The sequence below is a fragment of the Nicotiana sylvestris genome, chromosome 10 (assembly GCF_000393655.2).
Source record: "Nicotiana sylvestris chromosome 10, ASM39365v2, whole genome shotgun sequence".
NCBI classification, from domain to species: Eukaryota; Viridiplantae; Streptophyta; class Magnoliopsida; order Solanales; family Solanaceae; genus Nicotiana; species Nicotiana sylvestris.
This window is the reverse complement of record NC_091066.1, coordinates 96834276-96858613: the sequence shown is the minus strand read 5'-3', so window position 1 is coordinate 96858613 and position 24338 is coordinate 96834276. Positions and strand designations below refer to the sequence as shown.

Below are 24338 nucleotides of genomic sequence, written 5' to 3'. Positions count from 1 at the left end.
TATCCACCTACTTCCATTAAAGGTGCCCGAAGTTTCTTGGGACATGCCGGATTTTATATGTGTTTCATCAAGGATTTTTCCAAGATTGCAAATCCTATGTGCAAACTCCTTGAGAAAGATGCAAAATTTGTGTTTGACGATAAATGCCTCAAAACCTTTGAGGAATTGAAGCAAAAGCTCACCACGACACTTATTATTGTCACACCCGATTGGTCTCTTCCTTTCGAGCTCATGTGTGACGCTAGTGGTGTAGCTATTGGAGCAATGCTTGGCCCACGTCAAAATAAGATTCTCCACCCATTTTATTATGCAAGCAAGACCCTCAATGGAGCGCAAATAAATTACACGGTGACTAAGCAAGAAGTTCTTCCCATTGTCTATGCCTTTGAGAAATTTCGGGCTTATTTGTTGGGATCCAAGGTGATAGTGTACACAAATCATGCTGCTCTTCGCTATCCCATGGCAAAGAAGGATGCAAAGCCTAGGTTAATTTGGTGGGTCTTGTTGTTGCAAGAATTTGACTTCGAGGTCAAGGATCACAAGGGAACTCAAAATCAAGTAGCGGATTATTTATCAAGGCTTGAAGAGGCAGGGAGGCCAAAGGGAGATCTTGAAATCAACGATGCATTCCCGGATGAACACATATTGGCACTATCTAGCACTTTTGCTCCTTGGTATGCCGATATTGCTAACTACTTGGTTAGTGACCTTATTCCGGATGGATTGGAATCCTATCAAAAGAAGAAGTTTTTTAGAGACTATCGACAATACTATTGGGAAGAACCATTCTTGTTCCGTGTGTGTGCTGACAACATCATCAGAAGGTGTGTTCCAGTAAAAGAGATTATGCTAATTCTAAAGGCATGCCACGACTCACCGGTTAGGGGTCACCATGGGGGAAATCAAACAGAGGCTAAGGTGCTTGAATGTGGTTATTATTGGCCGTCGATATATCATGATGCCAATCAAATGATCAAGGCTTGTGACCAATGCCAAAGGCAAGGATCAATCTCCAAGAGGCATGAAATGCCAATGCACTTTGTGATGGAAATAGAAATCTTCGACGTGTGGGCAATTAATTTTATGGGTCCCTTTCTAAGCTCTTGTGGGATGAAATATATCTTGGTGGTTGTGGACTATGTGTCCAAATGGGTTGAAGCAATTGCCTTACCAAACAACGAGGCAAAGAGTGTGACCACATTCTTGAAGAAAAACATCTTCACTCGGTTTGGCACTCCTAGAGCCATTCTTAGTGATGGTGGATCTCATTTCTGTAACAAGGCTTTCACGGGGCTACTTGAGAAATATGGCGTCAAGCATAAGGTGGCCACACCTTATCATCCCCAATCAAGTGGTCAAGTTGAGGTTTCCAACGGGAGATAAAGAGCATTCTAGCAAAGACTGTTAATGCAAACAGGAACGATTGGTCAATGAAGATATATGACGCATTGTGGGCATACCACACGACATACAAAACTCCTATTGGCACTTCCCCTTATCGGTTAGTCTTCGGCAAAGCTTATCATCTACTCGTAGAACTGGAACACAAATCCATGTGGGCTCTGAAGAGGTTGAACTTGGACTGGGCTGAAGCTGCAAATTTGAGGTTAACACTACTCAATGAAATGGAGGAATTCCGTTTCCATGCATATGAAAGTGCAGCTGTGTATAAAGAAAGGATGAAGTTCATCCACGACAAAAAGATCTTGAAGAGGGAGTTCAAGTCGGGTGACTTGGTTTTGCTCTTTAACTCAAGGTTCAAATTGTTTCCGGGCAAGCTCAAATCGAAATGGTCCGGTCCGTTCAAGTTGGTCAATGTCTCTCCTTTTGGAGCTATGGAACTAGAATCAGAGGATGGGCTCTGAACCTTCAAAGTGAATGGCCGGCGAGTCAAGCACTACTTGGGCACAGATGGAGAAAAATATTTGGTGGAGCAGTTGGCTCTCAAAGATGGTCCGTGCCCAACCAATGAGTGAATCCAAAGGAACGCCAACTTCGTTGTGCCGCGACGTTAAATCAAGCGCTTCATGGGAGGCAACCCATGTGTGGTAACACCCTTTTTGTCCTTTAAATTTTTAATTTTTTGTTAGATAGATTTACTTGAGCAATTTAAAGTGTGTGTTAGAGTGCAGGGGATTCAAAAGATCATAACACTGGGTAAGATTGCATGTGAAAGGGAAGAAAAATCACCTTGGGAAGTTTGATACACAAATGCGGTCACATTTTCACTATGCGGACCGCATTGTGGTCACAAACCCAGGTAGTGTGTTTGGCAAAAATTGGTGACAAGAATGTGGCAAGGATGTGCACTTTGTGGATCGCATTCCTATTCTGCAATCACATAGTGCACCGCATTTTTACCCTCAAGCAATTCAAATTGAATCCACCGCATAACACTTATGCGGTCGCATAACGTGTTATGCGGTGACTTACCTATCGCAATTCTCCCAGGTAAGTCCATTGCATCCCTTCAGTTTTCACACTTTCAAAACAAAAGAATTGTTTTTATCAGAACCAAAACTAAACCAAAAAAACAAAAAGGTGGAAAATAAGAAAAGGTAAAACGGATTGTAAACCAATAACCTAAGGTAGTATTTGTGAAATCATCTCCTACGTGTGCTCATTAATCCGTCACTGGTACATTTTTCTTGGCCCAATTTCATCCTTGCAAGCTTCAATTTCAGTTTTGTTTTTGTTTCTATTTCCTGTTTTCTTTTTCTTTATTTTAGTTGGGTACCTGTTCGTAAGGTGATGAGGTTTTTGGTTAGGTAGTATGTTTGGGGTAATGGGTAGCAAAAACTAGGTCCACCATTGTTGAGGGTTGAAGTCAAACAATTAAGAACGATGACTTATGCGGGCCACATAATCGATTTGCGGTCCGCATTTTTGCCGCAAAAGTGAACCCTAGATGGTTAAAGAAGATGACAAAATGTGGTGGCTTTGCAATCGCATAATTGATATGCGGACCACAAAGTCACCGCATACCCAGATAGTTTACCCAGTTTTATAACATGCTGTTTGCGACCAATTTGCGATCACATATCCAACTTTGCGGTGGATTTTGCGATCGCATTTTGTGATTCTATTTTCTGAACTTTCAAGTATACGATGGTTATGTGAACCACATAATGGTTATGCGACCACATAACCAATCGCATACTTAGATCAATTCATGAGTCTGAGAAGTTGCGACAAGTTTGCGGTCCGCATAATGGTTATGCGATTGCATAATATGTCGCATACTTGGACTTTTTTTTAGTTTTTATATTTTATTTTCATTGTTGCCTACCATGTTGCTCACATTTCATTTCTGTGCAGATATGGGTCTCAGGAAACATACAGCCTCTACCTAGAAAAGGGCCTCCACCAGTCGTCAAACTCAACAAGCAAAACATTCATGATCGGGCCCTACTATTACACTTGACTCCCAGTCTGACGAGGAGGATACCTTGCCCTCAGTTGACCTACAGGCTGAGGCAAGAAGGAAAAGAGGAGATGACTTCCAGCTCAGGTTTGGGGTCGAAGGGTCCAGGGAGCTATATAGAGAAGAGTTGACAAAATGCAAAATCCTGGCCAAAAAGCAACTAAGTCTGAATGGGCTACAAGAGTAGTACCCCCACATCTGGGAGAACATCAAAGCAAGAAAATGGGAGTGTTTCACTGAGCTTCCTGATGGCTATAATGAAACCCTTGTCTGTGAGTTTTATGCCTCATATGGAGCCTCCAGGACTGCTCACCACAAGCGCAACAGGGTTTTCTGTGACACTATATTAGTTCGGGGGAAGAGTGTGTTCTGCAGTAGTGAGACTATCAATGAGTTTTACTTCCCTGACTAGAGCCTAGGCGCAGCTGAGTATGTCGCCAAATGGGCGAACCGGGATAATAAGCGTAGCTGGATAGCTTCTGTGATAGCCAAGGGGACCCCTGCTTGGATCAACCCGTTACACAATATATTCAAGGATGATCTCACATGAGAGGGCAAATTTGGCTTAGCTTTGTCACCTCTCGATTGATACCGTCCAGAAACGAGATTGACATAAGCATTGAGAAAGGTCTTCTTATTGCATTCACTATGGCAGGAATCAAGATTGATGTGGGTGATTTTATCTTTCGAGAGATAGGGATCCAGGCAAAATAGACAGCCACATCACTTCCATTCCCCTGTTTGATCACAGCCCTCTGTAAGGTTGTGAAAGTCCCTACCATGCCACACACTGACAAGACAGGGAAGGCGCTGAAGGATATTGATATCACGTGCATTAATGATGCAGTAGATGTTGCTCCCCCAGAGGTTCAGACTCAGGTTCCATCTGATGTAGAGCCTTCAGATTCCCAGACTCCTGCGTCTCCTCAGGCTACAGTTGCATCGACTTCCACTTCACAGCCTACCTCTCAGTCCACCATTCCTCAGCCTTTTACTACACTACCAGCTGTCTCGAGGCTAGGTCTCTTAGTGAAACATGTCAATGCTAAGGTAGACCAACTTCTAAAGAATCTCCCTACCCTCATCAAGCAAGCCCTGACTCCTATCTAGTGCTTAGTGATGGCTCTCCAGCAGCAACAGACACCTTATGGGGATCACTTGACACAGCTTGAGATGTGGGTTGAGAAGATAGAGCGGGATGAGGTTAGTGACTTTCCAAAGCTCTAGGAGGAAGTTGCCACTATGAAAACTGAACTCCACAAAATGCAGTCTCTGGAGTTCGATCTATCATCCTTCCTGCCCAAGGAAGGTGAGTAGGGAGCAAACACAACAGTACCTGGCCTAAATCTTGACTTCTCCACACTGATGACAGACATGCACCTCCGACTGCCGAGGCTTCCTAGCCTCCAGCTCCCCCTGAACGTATTGATATTCCTTCTGAGGAGGACTCCAGGCACTCTATAGAGTCCAAGGGTGAGGAGGCAGACGAGGGAGAGGATGAGGAGGATTCATGGTCTGAGGAGGATGATGTCCCTCAGGAGAAGGGCAAGCAGATTGCTGCTTCTACAGTTGAGGATGAAGAACAAGCAACAATTCAGGTGGCAATAGCACATTCGCTAGCAGATATGGTCGCCTCAGTAGATCCATCGACCACTCAGCCATCAGTGGGCGAGGCTAGCAGCTCACAGGCTCCAGCTCCACTATTGGGTCACCCAGAGATCCCTCCTCCATCAGTGGAGGTCACTCCTCAGGCCGAGATCTCATCGGTTCTAGCTTCAGCATCAGAAGGTGACCCCACCATTACTCAGGCGACTTCCGACTTCCATAGCACTTAGTGCGCCTCAGGGAGCCTCTAAACTCTATTTTACATTCTTATGCATTGGGGACAATGCATGTTTTTTAGTTGGGGGTGGTAGCCTTGTATATATTTTTGGCAACTGTTGTACATGTTTATGTTTTCGTGCTATATAAGCAAACTTCTGTATTTATTTGTGTTTTGTGATTATGTATATATTGGTGTTTTGTGGTTTTAGTACATAAGTTATCTTTGTATATATATAAAAAATAAGTAGATAGTTGCATGTCCTTCTTTAGTAATTAACAATGAATTCCCCTTGGTTTTCTTCGTCGGGTTCTTTTCCAAGGGTGTAATAGTAGAACCAGGGTAGTAAAATGAAACATTTTGACCGGTTTGGTGTAGTTGTCTAGTGTCAAGCATGTGTGTCTGTATATAGCCTATACCCTTCCATTAATATTAAAAAAACAAAAAGAAAACAAAAAAGATATCAACTGTATAAACTTGAGGCTCGCTATTTAACTCTATATCTACCTAGAGTTATACTTAGATATATGATGAAAGCTTTGAGTTTCCAAGTGTTGATTCGAGAGCTAAAAACTATGTTGAGCCAAATAGTTCGTGTGCCATGTGTGCGAGTCTTTGTGTAAATAATTCTTGTGTTTACTTCTGCCATCTAGAACTTGCCCGGTTGTTTTTTCGATGCTTATAATAATTACATTTGGTTGGAGAAATGACCTTAGGCCGTCTTTGTGATTTTTGAAAAACCAGTTAGCCTTTCAAGCCACCCATTGTACAGATAGTATCACTAGTCATCCCACTTGAGCCTTTAACCTTTTCTTTGGCTACCTCATTACAAACCTTTCCCTTTTTTTTAAAAATAATTCCCTCTTTTGAACCCGTCCCTCTTTGAACATTGAGAATGAAGCTAAAAGCCTAAGTTAGGGGTGTGGTGTCAAGCCGAAAATTGGCAAGGTTGTGTAATGAGTGTAGGAAAGTATACCTCAAGGTGTGAAACTACTCAAGCTCCAAAGGCAAATTTTGCAAAAAAAAAGAAAGAAAGAAAATGAGAGAATTGTAAGTATATATGCATATGGAGTCTTGAAGAGAATTAAAGAAGTAGTCAAGGTGGCTCAAATGTTGGATAAGTAAAAGCTAATGAGGGTTATGTGGTTTGAAAAGAAGCAAAGAGCAACAAGAAAAAAATGTGTGAGTAGTGTTCAAGGTGGGTGTAGTCACTTGTACCCAAATGTTATCCGACCCTTCCCTAAACCTACATTACAAGCTTAAAAACTCCTTATGGGATCTCCAGTCAAGCGTTCTTAGAATAAAACGATGAATTAAAATAAGGTCAAGCCTATGGTATGGTATGTTGTAACACTTGAAACTCTTTTTGAGAGTGAGTGTATTTGTGAACTCGTCCCTTTTTGTTGTCATTGTGAATATTGTGAGTTTGGGAATTTCTTTGTAGTGAGGGCACATGAATTATGAGGTTGAACAGAAGTTGAGTTTTTGAGTCAAATACAAGTGCACTCAGCTGAGGGTAACATTTTGTCAAATTGGTCGAGGCTCAAAGTTTACACAAGTTGATTAGTTTCTTTGTAAATATTGATGATTCAGGAAGGGTAAACAATCAAAAATGCATGCTTGTAGTATTGACAACGAACACCGTCCACGGTCACTATTGTTTCATATCTTTTAGATGGAGTCTAGAATAGGATAGTGTCGTTTTAGTTTCTTGAGGACAAGCAAGAGTTTGAGTTGGAGGTGTTGATGTGCCGGAGAATTTCGGCACATTTAATACAAATTGCTTATATTTTAGCTTATTTTAAATGCAATTATCTTTTATACTTATGTAATTTTAGTGTTTTTGCAGTGTATGAGGTTTAAGGACTTAAGAGCATGAAAATGAAATGAAAAAGCCACAAAAAGACAAGAAAAGAGCAAAATGCATCGCAAATGTGGAAATGCGGACCGCAAATCCAACATGTAGGCCGCATAATGAACAAGGAAATCACAAACCACAACAGTTTATTGGCCAAAGTCCAATGCAAGAAATGCAGTCCAGTCTGCAATCGCATAACAGGTTTGCGGGTCTCATAATGGACCGCAAACTCGTTATGAAAGTTGTTGATGGTGAAAAATGCGATCGCATATCTACAATGCGGACTGCAGAATGTGAATGCGGTGAAGGCCTGGAAACTAGGGTTTGAATATACAATGGCCATGTCAAGAATGTGGCCCGCATGTCTGTTATGCGACAGATATGCGGTCGCATATTTAACCGGAAAGGGTATTTTTGTCCAATTTTTGTCCCGATTTTTGACCCACTATAAATAGATTTATTGGGGTTTTGTGGGGGCATCTGATCTGATTTTGGAGCTACAATCCAAGGCTTTATTATTCCTCTCTTTTGGAAGTTTTTGAAGGAAGAATCTTGCACTTTGTAAGCTTTATGGCATTAAATATTCTCATCTTTTTGTATTCTAGTTTGTGTAGCTAACTTTAAATACTAAGGTTGTGGACCCTAAATGGGTGTTATGTTAATGGGTGTTTAACATTGAATATATGTATAATGGTTGGTTGATATTTATTTACTTCTCATTCTTCATTTATTGTTGGTGGTTGCAAACATTAACAAGTGCCATTAAATTCTTACTTTGCTTGGGAAAGTGGGTTAGAATTTGGTAGAAGTAAATATCAAAGACTCAAGGCTTTAAACCTTGTTAAATAGAATCGCTTAGGAATAAGTGAGTTTTATTTGACATATATTGATTGTTCTTAATTGCAACTCTTTTATATTTGGAAAAATCATAAAGAGGAAATACTACCCAACTATTGGAAAATATTGGGTAGTCATTTAGAAATCATTTGCATATCAAAAAGAACCTTCCATTAGAAATATATCATATTAACACCGATAGCATTACACTTCATTGAAGGGGACACAATCTTGGTTTCTTTAATCAAATTATTTACATTCTCAACATTACAATTAGTTATTTCTTCAAACCAAAATCAATTCATAATCTTGTTACCATTAACCGACTAGGCTTACGACTTTAGTCAAGTAACACGCTATTTGAGTAACCTTTTCACACCTATTCCCTGTGGGATTCGCCCCCAACCTTATTGGGTTATTATATTTGACACCGACCGCCTTACACTATTTAATTAAAGTGTAATTTGAGCGTATAAGCAAGCTGAGCCCAAGGTTTATTAAGCCCTTTGAGGTGTTGCGGCGAGTTGGGGAGGTTGCTTATAAGCTTGCCTTACCTCCCAGCCTAGTAGGAGTTCAGCCGGTATTTCATGTTTCGATGCTCCTGAAGTATCACGGTGATCCGTCTCACATGTTGGATTTTAGCTCAGTCCAGTTGGACAAGGATCTATCTTATGTTGAGGAGCCAGTGGCTACTTTGGACAGGCAGGTTCGAAAGCTGAGGTCAAAGAACATTGCATCAGTGAAGATTCAGTGAAGGGATCAGCCGGTCGAGAAGGTGACTTGGAGACTGATCAGGATATGCACAGCCATTATCCTCATCTATTCACCACTTTAGATATGTCTCTATGCTCATTCGAGGACGAATCATTCTTTTAAAAGGGGGAGGATGTAAAGACCTAGCCGATCGTTCTGAGAGTTATAGCCCCGATCCCCTATTAACTGCTTCTCTATATCTATTTTCTGCTATTGTGACTTGCCGAGAGGTTTCGTTTTGGTTTTGGAGTGTTTTGGGACACTTAGTCCATAAATAGAGGCTTAACTCTTAGAATTTGGACCATAGTCAGAACTATATGAAGACGACTCCAGAATGGAGTTTCATCGATTACGTTAGCTCCATTGGGTGATTTTGGTCTTAGGGGAATGTTCGGATTTTATTTTGGAGGTCCGTAGTTTATTTAGGCTTGAAATGGCGAAAGTTGAATTTTTGGAGTTTTGGTCTGCTAGTGGAATTTTTTATATCAGGGTCGGAATCTGATTCTGAAAGTTGAAGTAGGTTCGTAATGTTTATTATGACTTGTGTACAAAATTTGAGGTCATTCGGATGTGGTTTGATAGGTTTCGGCATCAGTTGTGGAAATTTGAAGTTTTAAGTTCATTAAGTTTGGATTTGAAGGTGATTTGTTTTTAGCTTTGTTTGATGTGATTTGAGGGTTCGACTAAGTTTGTATGGTGTTTTAGGATTGGTTGGTTTGTTTGGTTGAGTTCCCGGGGGCCTCGGGTATGTTTCGGATGCACAACGGGTTGAAAATTAGACTTAGGCCATTGCTGAAGTTTCAGGCATCTGGTATTTTCGCACCTATGGTGGGGAGACCACAGGTGCGGGCTCGCAAATGCGGAGAAGCAAGCGCAAAAGCGAATTTGGGCAGCCCAGGCTGGGATCGCAAGGGCTAGAATAATTCTGCATCTGCGATTCCCGCAGATGCGAGAGAGGATCGCAGAAGCGGCGTAGGACAACAAAAGCGGACCAGATTCCGTAGGTGCGCACGCGCAGGTGCGGCCACCTTATCGCAGAAATGGTCCCAGGTCCCTTAAGTCATTTTTGCACCTGCGATGGAATTTTCGCAGGTCCGGCGCCGCAAGTGCGATGAAGAGGTCGCAAGAGCGAATTTGCTGGGCAGAAAAGGGGCAATTTCGAGGGTTTGAATTCATTCTTCATTTTTGGACTTGAGAGCTCGGAAATTGGCAATTCTTCGAGGGATTTTCAGAGAAAATTTTATGGTAAGATTCCTAACTCGTTTTTGGTTGTATTCCATTAATCCATAGTTATTTTCTTCATTAAATTAAGGAATTTAGGTGAGAAGTTTGGAAAATGGGGGAAACATTCTTCAAGATTTTCTGAGTTTTGATTGGGATTTAGACATCGGATTTGGAAAATTTTGATACGAGTGAACTTATGGGTGAATGGATGTTCATAATTTGTGACTTTTACCCGATTCTGAGACGTGGGCCCGGGGAGGCTTTTTGGGTGATTTTCCAATTTCTTACGTTGGCTTTGATTTCATTAGCTAGATTAGTTTCTTGTAGTTATATTTATGATATATAATTGATTTTGGTTAGATTTGGGCCACTCGGAGCCGGATATTCATGGGAAGAGCATTGTTACGGATTGATTTGAGCTTGGTTCGAGGTAAATGACTTGTCTAACCTTGTGTGGGGGAACTCCCCTTAGGATTGGTACTGTTTTAGATATGTGGACGTAGTTTACATGAGGTGACAAGTACATACATGAGCTAATTATTGTAAAAACCCGATTCTCACTGAATAATAACATGTTCTTCTTCTTATTTACGTTATATCAGCATGTGTAGTATCCTGTTAGCTTAGAATAACATGTCTACTTGCCTTAATTTCTCATCTGAACTCTGTGCAGTATGTTTAGTAAATTTCCTATTTTTTCTTGACTTGTGTTTAGTCTAAACTGTAGGTTCTCTTACTATAACTGTTATTCCCGTTGTTTGAGCTGCATATTTACTTTGGGACTACGGAACGGTATTCCGGTAGATCCCTCTGTTTTGCATATTTACTTTGGGACTACGAAACTGTATTCTGGTAGATCCCCATGTTGTGCATATTTACTTTGGGACTATGAGATGATATCTCGGGGATCCCCTATTGTTATCTCTGTGTACTGAGCTGTTACCTTTCCATGATTTCATTCTTGCGAAATTTCGGTCTTTATTTTACCGCTATATTTTATTCTGTCTTGTTATATATATATATATATATATTGTTTACCTTTAAAATGGTAATTACAATTAGATTTAATTTTGTGGTTCTAAAAATACCTAATTTATTTTTATGCTAGTTATTAGGCAGTAGATGCTAAGTGTGAGACTAGAAATTAAGATAAGAGCTTGAAGGCAGTATGTTAAGCAAACCGAGAGGCTGAGAATCGGGGGCCTCGAGCCGGCCTATACAGGGCCTCAAGGTCGAGCTAAGTGTTAGGTTGTAGACGGCCAATGAAGGGCTAACAATTCTAAGAGCTTTGATCTGAGCTCTTTATAATCAATAATGAGCAATAAATGAAGAACAATTCATGGAACACAATAAATGTAAGCAATAAATGTAAATAATAAAATCAAGGGAGAATGTGTTTAAGTTAGAGAACAAAGAATGTTCTTGTATTGAATGTTGTATGTTTTACAAAATGACAAGGGTCCCCTTTATATATGAGGGGGAATCCCAACATAGTACAGACGCATTTATTATAAGGATTTGAGGCTGGTACAGCCATTTAATTCCACGGTACAGGTTTGAACTAGCCTAATAGACTTGGTCAGTTTTAATCACGTGCCTTTGGAACTTCATCATAGCCATTGATTTGCACTGCCTCGAGGTCGATCATTGAGAACCCTTAGGGTCGAACCCCGGGTTGAGCCTCGAGCCTTCTGGGGCGGTTTTTACGAAGTGCCATAATGATCATAAAATCGGACTCTCCAGTTTTTACCTTATACACATATTCCCTGCGTTTCTTAGAATGAAAATGATAAGAAACGGTCTTGAATTCTTGCCTCTTCGATACCACCATTATGACGCCAGTCCATCAGAACATTAAATGTTATGACTCAAAGGTTTCGCAGTAGTCACTGTCAATACGACTATCAAGAAGCCCACGAACCGCTATTGGTTCGGCCTTTCCGCTTTCCAAACCCTGCCCATATGGCTTCTATAAATATTTCAACCATTTTGTTATTCACACTTTTACAGCATCTTCAATTTTCTAGAGCTAAGTTCACCATCTTCTACATTCTTCTCCCTTCTGCGCTTGCCTTCATACTTTCTTTCTTAGAAACCCTTTTTTTGTAGTCATGGCTAGGACCTCTAGAACAGTACCTCAGAAAGAGGGCGTTGCTTCTTCGTCTTGCCCATCCAGGGGTAAACCAAAAGTAGCACCAACTGTCGAGCAATGTACTCCTATGCAATTTGATATTGTATCCGATTTTTCTATCGAAAATCCCTCTTATACACCAGGCTTATGTAAGCACGTGTCTCGATACATCAGCGTGGTGACCAATACGAATAGAGTGAAGGAAGACTGCCAATGGGAGGAGGCAGTGTTAGTAGAGATCCCTAATTCTGAGGAAAGCATAGTAGACCACAAGGCTGGCTTCCTCAGCGTGTATACATACCCATTTACTCTAGGCCCCGTAGATTCTTCGGATCCTTTTTCCCCGTTAATAGATCCGATGATTCTCGACTTTTGTCACGAGTACCGAGTGACACTCGGTCAGATCTATCCTTCTTTCTGGAGGATCGTTTATATGCTTCGATACTTTTCCAACCAGGTCAAGGGTATGACCTTCACCCTCAATCACTTGGTCAGATTATACAGCCCTCATCTCTTCCAGGGATTGATGAAGCTTCATCCTCGATCTGCAAGGCCATTCTTTTTTAGCATCGATGAGGACAAAGATCAGGGGTGGATGAGCCGATTTGTCCGAGTGAGGACCTTAGACATCATCCCGGCTAATAGGATGCCATTACCGGAGGAATGGAATATGCAGCGTAAGTGCCCCTACCTCGAGCACATTTTATCGCCCTTTTATCCCCTTCTGAAAAATGATCTTCTTTTGATTATGTAGCTACCGTTTGGTACCCCGACGTGGTTCAGAACCTATTGGGATGGATCAGACAGTTGGACTCTACTTTCCCTTATATCGAGCGTTCTTGGCGTGACTTGGACAAAATGCGATAGCAGGCCAAGAACCACGGTATGCTTTTTACTGTTATCTTTACCATGTTTCCTTGTGAATATCTTTTATAGTGGTAAGTTTGACGCATCATGCTTGTGTAGGCCTCGGGGATGGAGTTTCAATGAGACCGTCTCCTGATGGTGAGGAAGGGACCTTAAAACCCGGTAAGGGTAAGAAGAGGAAGAAGGAGGTGTCGACTGAGTCTCCCAAATTAGAGAAACCTAAAGTTCGAAGGTCTCGGCCTGACGCCAAGGTCTCGACTTCGGCTGTTGTGGCAAGTCCTCGTACTGAGTATGAAGGTGATGATGATAATGAAGGCCCTTTGGTATAAGGGATGAGATAAGGTGCAGATCCTCCGCAAGTTGTTGGGCGGCAAGCCACCAAATCGGGGGCGGTTGATATGGACCAAACCCATGCTGAGGAGGCCCTCGAGGAGGGTGCGGGCACAGTCCCTGAGTTTTAAGCCGGACATGGTACAGTCCGTGCCGATGAACCCTAACTCTGGAAGGCCAGAACCCGAAGCTTCTCGGGGGCAAGATGAGACCCTTAGAGAAATTAATGCTCTGGGTGGCCTTAATTTGGTCCTTCGTACTCACCGAGGGAAATCAAGGATGCACAGGACCCGGATACCGCCGATGTGGGGGCCTCTCGTGGAGGGGAAGATGTGCTTGGAGACCTCTTCGCCGGAGTTGATGAGAACATTGATCTCGATGCTTCCGTTGCTCTTGAGGAGGCGGAGAGGCTTCAGCAGCAGGTGATACTCTTGACATATCATTTGTGCTTTAAATCTTTGTTCTTGACTCTTTAACTTTTCTGTGTTGTTGTAGGCTAAGAAAATGTATGACCATGCCTTTTCTAGGCTTCAGGATGAGATTTCGTGCTGCGGGAAGGAGATCGAGAAGCTCACATCGATGCTAAAAGATTCGGATGCCTCCTCTGCCCAAAAACGAAATAGTTTAGCATCCTTCGGACGAATTTGGTGGAAATGCGCCATGAAAGGACTGCCTTGCTGAGCAGGTAACATGGCATCCATGAACTCACCCTTTTATTATTTTAATTCGATGCTTACCAACTTGTTTTGCCTTTGTAGATTAGGCAAAAGGATGCCCTGGTGGGGCAACTTCAGGGAGAGGTTGCAGCCAAGAACGCGGAGATCCTCGAGCTGAGGGGTTAAAATGAGGCCGTTACCTCGGAGAGAGACCTTTTACAGACAGAGTTGGTATCGATCCAGGGTCTTATTCAGAGCACTCAAAAGGAGGCTGCTATACTATCCGCGACCAAGTCTGAGGCCGAAGAAAATGCGTCTTCATGCATGAAAGATGCCGCCACTACAAACGATCGGGCCAAAGAGTATCGGATATGGTCAAGCAGAAGCTGACTCGCGTCGTTGCTTATGCTCGTTCACAAGCAAGGAGGGAGTATCTCGAGGAAGCAAGCTCCAAAGACACCGATCTCTCAGCTGAGATTGAGGAAGCCCGAGTCTTGGAAGAAGAATCGACATTTTTGGCCACTTCGGACGAGGGTTCCGGAGATGATCCAGAGATCAGTGATGGTGAAGAATAGACCCACGCCATCTTCCTTCCTTTTTTGTGAATGAATTTCTCAGGGGGAACTATTTTGTAAAGACACCCCCTTGTAAATATATATTTTCGGAATGCAAAAGATTTTTCTGCTTCAAGTCTTCGAATTTTATATTTCAGCGTTTACGCGAAGTTAGCCTTTGGATTTTGATGTTGGCTCTTCGGAGCCCATACTTGGAGCAATCGGGACCTTCGAGATCGGGCACCATCTCGAGATTAGGTCGATAGCTTTTTAGAATCGATGCTTGTAATAACAGAAATCCTCGGGGTCTCAACGACTCCCGAGCACTGTGTGACAGTATCATTTATATGACCCGATTGTGAAGCGACCGGGGTGGTTCCACCAGTACACTTCCCTAAAAATGGCACTGATATGGTCAGAATTAATTGGCCTTCAAGATAGGCGAACAGTCGCTGCTTGCTCTATATATGCATTTGCGTATTTCTTATCTGAGGACTCCGCTACTTTGAGTAACTATCCCTTTTATAGAGCTCTTACTCTTTGTGCTAGTTCTCTTACCATTTCAAATCAAAGCTTTCGACCAAGTCTTAATCTTCCTTTTCCTTTTTTACTATAGCCATGGCTGCTACATCTAAATCCGTTCACCAATGAGAGGAGAGTTCCGCCTCTGCTTCGCACTCGGTCGGTGGTACCCCACCTGTGTCTGGTGAGCTAACTTCGAGGTGCTTTGTCTCGAGGACGGACATTATGTTAGAGAGACCTCCCAATGCTCAGGGCCATCGAGAGCATACATCGAGGTTCTCAATAGGGGAGGAATACCTCGAGACAGTTAGAAAAAACTACGGATGGGGAGAAAAGGTGGTACTGCAGGTACCTTCTTGGAAGAGAGCATTATGGCTCATGTCGAGGGGTTTTTGAATGTATACACGTACCCCTTTACATTGGGCCCTCTTGATAGGGTCGTGCTCAAATTTTGTAGAAGATATCAGGTTACCCTAGCACAGGTTTACCCGTTGTTTTGGAGGATAGTGCTAATGATATGGTATTTTGTAGATAAATTCGGGCTCGAGTTTACCCTTAGCCATCTTATTAGATTGTATCGGCCTTTGAATTACCGAAGCCTGATTACTTTGCGACGTCGATCCACCCGACCCTTTGTTGCCAGCAATGAAGAAGATAGGGATCGATGGTGGATGAGTCGATTCATCCGAGTGCGGACCATCGATATTATCCCTGCAGAGTTCCTCCTATTTCTTGAGAAATGGAATTTCCCATGTGAGTGGTACACTCGTGTTCTTATTATTTTTGTCCATGGTGGAAGAGGATTCTGTAAAGATGCTTTCTTCTTTTTTGTAGCAATCCCGTGGATGCCATATGAGGTTCCACCTGGTAAATTTGTCTCGAAAACTGGCAGCTTACTCGACCTACGATGAGCGTAAGTGGTGAGATCTGTCCAAGGGTAGATGTGAGTCAAAACATCACGGTACGTGCTGTGTGGCTTGTTTTCTTTGAAAGGTACTTTATTTTAAATGTAATAACTCTGTCACCGCAGGCATTGGAGAATTCTTTTGAGATGAGGTCGTGCCCCCTCGGGGAGGAGGAAGAGTCGTCGGCTTTGGGGTCGAGGACTGATAACAAATGGAAAGAGTCCTCGAAGGACGAGGGTGCTTATAGCAAGGCAAGCCCTGCTCGGAGGCTCAAATAAGATGTATCAGCTAAGCCTGCGGTATCTGAGGCTTTTAGCCTCAGAAAAGTGGTTCCTCCCTTGGCGCCGTCTTCTTTTCCCGTCGAAGGTACTTCGAGGGATTGCCGACACCAGGGGACGCTTAAATAAAGCAGGGTCTCGAGCGACCATGTACCCACCGAGATCGATTCAACTGAGGTCGGTGAGACCAGGCCAGCAGATGCGCGCTCAACCTTTAAGGAGGCTTAGTGGCTTTGTTCTATAGTGATCTTTGGTTAACTTTGTTGGTCTTTTGATTTACTTTTTTGTTTTCTTATTAAGCTTCTTCTTCATAGGCCTTTGACAAGCTCAAGTCCGAACTACTCCCCTATGAAGCCAGGTTGAGTAAAGCCTTGGATGGGTAGAAATCCTTCAGGATTCTTTGTGATAAAAAGGGGAAAAAATTGAGGCACCTTTGGTATGAGGTGAATTGAAGCCTGAACTACGAAATCCATCTCGAGAAACAGGTAAACTTTGCTCCGGGGGAATGCATGTTTCTTCTTCTATCCTCATAGATTAATATTTTGATACTTTAGTTGCAGAGCAAGACAGAGGATCTGGAATGCCTTTGGGGTGAGGCTGGCCAGTCCAAGCATGAGTGTAACGAGCTAAGGGCTCAAATAGATGCCCATATTGCATCCAAGAAGAATGCTTTGGCCAAGGTTTCTACCCTTGAGGTACAACTCCGGAACGCCCGTGAAAATAGCTTGGTTCAGATGGGCAAGATTGCAAAGCTCGAGTCCGACCTTTTGGAGATGAAGGCCAAGGTCATGGACACCCGGGCTGAAACTAAAGAAAGTCGGGCTACGGCCGACAATAAAGTGTCCATCTATTTAAAAGACGTTGTCGAAGCTCGGGCTGAGTTGAGAGGTGCTTCCGATCGAGAGAGCAGAAGCAACGAATATGCCTGGTGCAAATCTTGGAGGGAAAACCTTGAAGAGATTCACGCTAGGGGCTTAGATCTCTCGGAAGAGATAGCGTAGGCCATGGCGGATGAATACAACACCAAGTTCCTCGTATCTGATACCAAAGATAATGGAGAAGAGGCCGATGGGGCCACAGTCCCCGAGGGAAAAATAGACTGCTTTTTTTCTTTTTGATTTTTTGTACAGTGTTCTTAGAGATCTTTGTAAATGGAGCCTTTGTATTTTTTCATGTATACGTATAAAAGGAAACCTTTCGGTTTCATCTTTCATTTGAGGTAAAACCCTTAGGTTTGCAAGTCGGCTCTGAGGCTTGTTGGGATGACTTGTAGGCTCTTAGGCGTTTTTAGTTAATTTTTTCAGGCTTAGTCTCGAGTCAGATTTCAACTCGAGCTCATTGACCCTTAAGTTTTTGAATTTTAAACTGGCTCTTAGGCTCTTACGTGTAGGGTCGGTACGACCTCTAATATATGATGGCGATAGTGGCTCTTATGCATTGGGTTGGTACGATCTCTAATGTAGGCTGGCGATAGTGGTTCTTACACGTTGGGTCGCTCTAATGTAGGCTGGTGACAGTGGCTCATATGCGTTGGGTCGGTACGACCTCTAATGTAGGTTGGCAACAGTGGCTATTACGTGTTGGGTCGGTACGACCTCTAATGTAGGCTAGCGATAGTGGCTCTTACGTGTTGGGTCGGTACAACCTCTAATGTAGGCTTTATTTTTCCTTCGCTAAAGAGTTTTTGAAGTTTTGTGTTTGCCCGGCTCTTCGACGACTCGATAAGAACCTTGATTGTGAGTCTTTATGTAGCGATGAATAAACACCTAGGGAGGTTTCACTCGATGAGTAAAATTGTTTCGAAGCATGTTGTTTGGAGCTGATATGATCGAAGCTCTTTTGCTTATGCCGAGGGTAGCCTGATTAACCGGTTCTTTTCGAAGTATTTTCGAAGTAATTTGAAGGCCTATGATTTTATAACGACGGTCGGGCGTCCCCGAGTCGCTTGAGTTTGGCTAGAGCCTTGTGATTGTAGTCATTGTGTTTGGCTGTAGCCTTTCAGTCCCCGAGTGAAGTGGTTTCGGCGTTTACATCGAGGGTATGCCTGGGGTCTTACAAGTTCGAATGTATAGCCTTAACTTTAAGATGGTATTATGCCTTTTGTAAGGTCTTATAATTTTAAACATGCCTTGCTTGAGGTTTTACAGATTTGGTTACTTGGTACAAGTATAATTCACGCCTTGCTTGAGGTCTTACAGATTTGGTATTGCCTTATGAAGGTCTTACGAGCTCGAGGTTGCCCGCATGGGGTCTTATAGCCTCGGGTTTTCAACAAATCGATAGGGTGATAGTCGGCGACAGTCCCCGAGACATCGAAAGTTTCTTGGCTCTGGAGTCGTTCCTTGTAAACTTGGTATTGCCTCATTGAGGGCTTACGAGTTTGAAGTTTCCAACCCGTGAGGTCATATGGCCTCGAGTTTTTGGAGTCAGTCCCCAAGTGTTCAGGAAATTTCTGGCTCTAGAGTCGTGTCTTGTAAAAAATAGCAGACTTCTTTGAAACGTAAAGTGTTTTGATAGAGGGGAAATATTCTTTGATTACTTGGTACAAGTATACATGTTTTTGCCTTCAAGGGCTTAATTATTCTATGTGGACACGGTTCATTCGACCGTTTGGCCCGATACAACATTTTCCTATCAAGACCCTTTTTGGCTTATCTTGACTTCTTCGAGAAGGTGATTTTCTATGGGGATGCCCCCCAGTGTTCGAGGTTGATTGAAGAGAAGCCTTGAATACTTGTTAAGTTCTCCTTAGATAGCATATAGATGTTACTTCATTAAAAACCTTGTCGGTAAAACACTTCTTGGGATAAAACTCGATCGAAGGAAAAGAGTGCAACGTATGCTTTGAAACCTAAGGTCTTCAAGCTGGACAACGCTTCGACCGTTCTCATCGGACATTTGCACACAAAGGTTAGTGTAAGATGTAAATAAAAAGGGAGACGGTTATACCTTAGCGGTGATGGCGCTTCGAGCCTCGATATGCTTCTAACGTTCACTTCGGGGACGCGACACAGTCCTTTGCTTGTTTTATTCGGGTGTAGCTGAGAATGTGTCTCATGAGTTCTACTTCACTATTTGCTTATCCTTTGGATCCTTCGATGTTGAAGGCGTCGATACCGGTGCTACGTCGTGCACCGCGAACATCTCTCTTGCTGCATGTTGTCCTCCGTACACAGTTTTTATTCCGTCCTTTGTCAAAAATTTCATCATTTGATGAAGGGTTGATGGCACTGCTCTCATGCAGTGTATCCATGGCTTTCCGAGCAAGGCATTGTACCTCATGTCTCCTTCGATGACATAAAATTTGACATTTTGGGTCGTGCCGACCATGTTGACCAAGAGGGTGATTTTCCCTTTCGTTGTTTCGCTCGCCATGTTGAATTCGTTAAGGACTCGAGAGGCGGGCACGATCTGGTCGAGCTACCTGGATCCATAAACACAAGCTTAATTTGAAATTTATTCACAAGGAAAGAAATTACCAAGTCATCGTTATGAGGTTGAGACAGGGCCTCAATGTCCTCATCACTGAATGTGAGAGCATTTTCGGGTATATAACCCCGAGTTTCGCTTCTCCTTGGTGATAGACATTTTTGTTCTTTTGAAAATGGGTTCCTCCGAGATGTTGATTCCTTCAACGATCATGTGGATGACATATTGCGGCTCATCTATTTCATTTTTCTTGTTCGCCTCTCTTTCCCGGAACTAATTTTTGGCTCGGTCGCTAAGGAACTCTCGGAGGTGTCCTTTGCTAAGTAGCCGGGCTACTTCTTCTCGGAGCTATCTGCAATCTTCGGTCTTATGACCGTGTGTGCCATGAAATTCGCACACTAAGTTAGGGTTCCTCTGCGACGGATCTGATAGTACGGGTCTCGGCCACCTGGTGTCTCTGATTTTACCGATGACAAATACGATTTCCGAAATGTCAACGTTGAAGTTGTATTCAGACAAGCGGGGTGCCTCTATCGGTCCTATGTGTCTGTCGAATCCGGCCCTGCTTACGAGTCCCCGATGATTCTGACCTCGATCTGTTCTTCGATTATTTTGGGGTATGTTACGCCTTGGGCGTTTCTTCTATCTTCGGTGTATAGTTGGTACCTTTCTTTGTTTGGCCTTGGTTCCTTTGCTGGAATCCTGCTAGGATATTCTGAGCTCGAGGGGGCTCCTAGTTGGTCGTCCTCAACCTTGATCTTTGATTGGTATCAGTTGTGGATATCCGACCAAGTCACGGCAGGATATTCAACCAAATTCTGTTTCAACTGCTTCGAAGTCATCGAGCTTCGTTCGTTGAAACCTTGGGTGAAGGCCTGCACTGCCCAGTCATCGGAGACTGGTGGTAATTCCATTCGCTCCATTTGAAAGCGAGATACGAACTCCAGCAACATCTCGTTTTCTCTTTGTTTGATTTTGAAGAAGTCAGACTTCCTTGTAGCAACCTTGATGGCACCGACATGTGCCTTTATAAAAGAATATGCCGGCATGGCAAATGAGTCTATCGAATTTGGGGATATGTTGTGATACCACATCATGGCCCCTTTTGAAAGTGTTTCCCCGAATTTCTTCAACAGGACAGATTTGATCTCGTCGTCCTTCAGGTCATTTCCCTTTACGGCACAAGTGTAAGCTGTGATGTGGTCATTGGTCCGAGGTCCTATTGTACTTCAGGAGATCGGGCCTTCTGAATTTCTTCGGGATGGGCTTCGGAGCCGCACTTGACAGGAATGGCTTTTGTACGAATTTCTTCGAATCAACACCCTTCAGGATGGGGGGTGCACCCCGAATCTGGTCGAACCTTGAATTGTAGGTCTCCACCTTTTTGTCGTTAGCTTCTATCATCTTTTTGCCCGATTCAATCCTCTTTATAAGGTCCTCGAGCATCTACATAATAGCGGGGTCGGCCGCTGAGCCGTTGTTACTCGATATTTTCGATACTTGTTCGGCTCGAGGAGCCGTTTCTGGTGCTGCTGTGCTTGGAATTTTTTGGCGGCTTTGCAGTTGAGCAATCACCAACTGTTGTGCATGTAACATCTCAAAAATAACGTAAAGGCTAACTTTTTGTTCCCCTCGCACTGGGATTTCCTGAGCTTCTTGTTGATTTTCTTGGCGTATACTCCTGTCATGTGGGAGCTTATGTCGACGTATTGGGCATTGCGCGAGACCACGTCCACGAGAATTGGTTCTGGTGCATCCTCAGGGTTTCGTAGCGGTACACCAATACCTAGAACAGCTACACCATTCTCTCCATGGTCCTCAAGACTGTTGTTGTCATGTGCATTTACTGAGTTAGACATTTTGACCTAAAATTAAAGATTCTTGGACAAGAAAAAGTGTGAAAGATAACTTGCGTTATGTAGTAAACCAGTAAGAAAACAATCACTATTATTTTTAGCCCCACGGTGGGCGCCAAACTATTTACCTTGAAAATGGTAATTACAATTAGATTTGATTTTGTGGTTCTAAAAATACGGAATTTATTTTTATGCTAGTTGTTAGGCAGTAGATGCTAAGTGTGAGACTAGAAAATAAGATAAGAGCTTGAAGGCAGTATGTTAAGCAAACCGAGAGGCTGAGAATCGGGGGCCTCGAGTCGGCCTATACATGTCCTCGAGGTCGAGCTAAGTGTTAGGTTGTGGACGGCCGATGAAGGGCTAACAATTCTAAGAGCTTTGATCTGAGCTCTTTAATATCAATAATGAGCAATAAATGAAGAACAATTAATGGAACACAATAAATATAAGCAATAAATGTAAATAATAGAATCAAGGGATAATGTGTTTAAGTTAGAGAGCAGAGAATGTTCTTGTAGTGAATGTTGTATGTTTTACAAAATGACAAGGGTCCCCTTTATATATGAGGGGGAATCCCAACATAGTACAGATACATTTATTACATGGATTTGAGGCTGATACAGCCATTTAATGCCACGGTACGGGCTTGAACTAGCCTAATAGAGTTGGTCAGCTTCAATCACTTCCTTTGGGAACTTCCCGTTTGTCCATCATAGCAATTGATTTGCACTGCCTCGAGGTTGATCATTGAGAACCCTCGGGGTCAAATCCCGGGCTAAGCCTCGAGCCTTCTGGGGGCGGTCTTTACGAAGTGCCATAACGACCATAAAATAGGACTCTCTGATTTTTGTTGTATATATATATATATATATATATATATATACCAGTAGGGCCCTGACCTTATCTCGTCAGTACTCGACCGAGGTTAGGCTTGGCACTTACTGGGTATCGTTATGGTGTACTCATGCCCTTCCCTGCACATGTTTTTCATGTGCAGATCCAGGCACTGCTTATCAACCGCATTATCAGTGAGTTGAGACAGCTGTAGAGAATTCAAGGTATATCTATCACGTCCGCAGACCTCGGAGTCCCTATCTACTCTTCCCCATGTCAAACACTTCTTGTATTTCCTTTTTGTTAGACTCTAGTGTATAGAAATATTATTTTCTTTGTGTAATTTGTGACTTACGATATTTCGGGTTTTGGAAGAATTTATGTACACTTCGAGAGTAATTGTTGTATATGGCGAGCGACATCTTAATTTCTTATTTAAAATTTCTTGTTAGTTGTTAACTTTATGTTTTCGTTTTATTTCCGTAAAAATGCTAGACTTACCTACTCGTTGAGACTAGGTACCGTCATGACAGTTCGCGAAGGGAGAACTTGGATCGTGATATTAGCTTTCGTATATTTCTTGATTTTTTTATTTTTTTTAGTAATTCTTGGACCCCGTCGTGTTGTATCAGATGGAACATATTCATGCACTTTACAAAGCCATTAGTAACAAAACAGACTTTGTGCATTTACTTAAAGTGGAATTTAAGCCAGATAAATTTTACTTCTTCTTGTAACTAATATAGAAATTTAAAATTTGTTTGTTTACGCAAAAAAAAAATACATCAAACAAGAGTATATTTTGAGATCAAATCAGAATAGTTCCCAAAACAAAAAAGAAAAAAGTGTTACTTTTTGTTTGATAAAACTAAAACCATATATAAATTTGATCCCACAATATTGAGCAAATTTTTAAAGCATATTTGAAAAGCCACATAGGAATTAGATTTTAGTGTAATTGGATATAGTTATACAGTTTGACAAGTTTGCCTGGCTAAATTTTTTTTCCAGGTAATGAAGATATTTATTCAAAACATACTAAGAATCATTACAAACCCGGACTATTCTAGGACACAATGTTCTTAGCTCGTCCTTTTTCAAAAGCAGTAGCAACAAAAGGGGGCAGGGCAAAATACAACTTAATATTTCCAAAAAGAGATAAACTCTTCTATTCTTCTCCGTCAGGTCGGCAACTCCATTAGCTTCTCTAAACACATGCATCAAGCGTGGAATTTCAGCTCTTGATAACATTCAGCTGCAATCATTTATCAAGTGTTTATAAAGACAAGAACTGTTAGAGATCATATTAGTCAGTTTCTTACAATCTGTTTCTATCACCAAAGGCAATATGTTTTCCTTTATTGCTATTTTAATTCCATGCAGTAGAGATAGAGCCTCCATATAGATATTAATGGCGTTTGCCACTGTTATGCTGTAGCCTAGGATCCATTCACTATTTTCATTTCTGAAAACACCTCCCAAGCCTCCTTTCCCTAGATTCACTAGACAAGAGCCATCTATGTTGAGTTTGAAGGTGCCTTGGTCTAGTGGGTTCCATTTAGTATAGATAGTTATTTTTGGCGTTGGGTGGTTGCTTTGCTCTGTTAGTAGTTTGAACTCCAGAGCTTTGTTTTTAACTGGATTTTACTGTATCGTTATTGTTGTTGTTGTTGTTGTTGTTGTCGTCTCGTTTCTGTGAAGCCAAATATGCCATAGTATGAAGGATAGGATGTCCGACCAAGCGAGATAGTTGTCGAACCTTGCCTTAGCAAGGCACTGTGATTTGAGCCAATTGTGGGTTGCATATTTATTCTGGGAATAGCAAGGGAAGTTATGAATAATACCTATTTTTTCCCATATTGTTTTTGAATTGGAGCATATGAAGAAGATATGTTCTATATCTTCAGCTTCAGTACCACAAATACCGCAAAGGCTGGAATCACAAGTATTCCTCTTGAACAACATTTGTGCAGTGGGGAGTCTGTTGTGCACTACGATCTAAAGGAATGTTTTAATTTTGTTTAAGGTATTCAGATTCCATAGCCAGCTGTAATTCTT

General features: G+C 42.3%; 1 protein-coding gene across 1 annotated transcript; it reads left to right on the top strand.

Moving 5' to 3' along the window:
- The first annotated feature begins 1430 nt into the window (after positions 1 to 1430).
- LOC138879708 (uncharacterized) lies at positions 1431 to 1865 on the top strand. The gene has a single exon (XM_070159341.1). The coding sequence runs from the start codon at positions 1431 to 1433 to the stop codon at positions 1863 to 1865; it is 435 nt and encodes a 144-aa protein (XP_070015442.1).
- The last annotated feature ends 22473 nt before the right edge of the window (positions 1866 to 24338 follow it).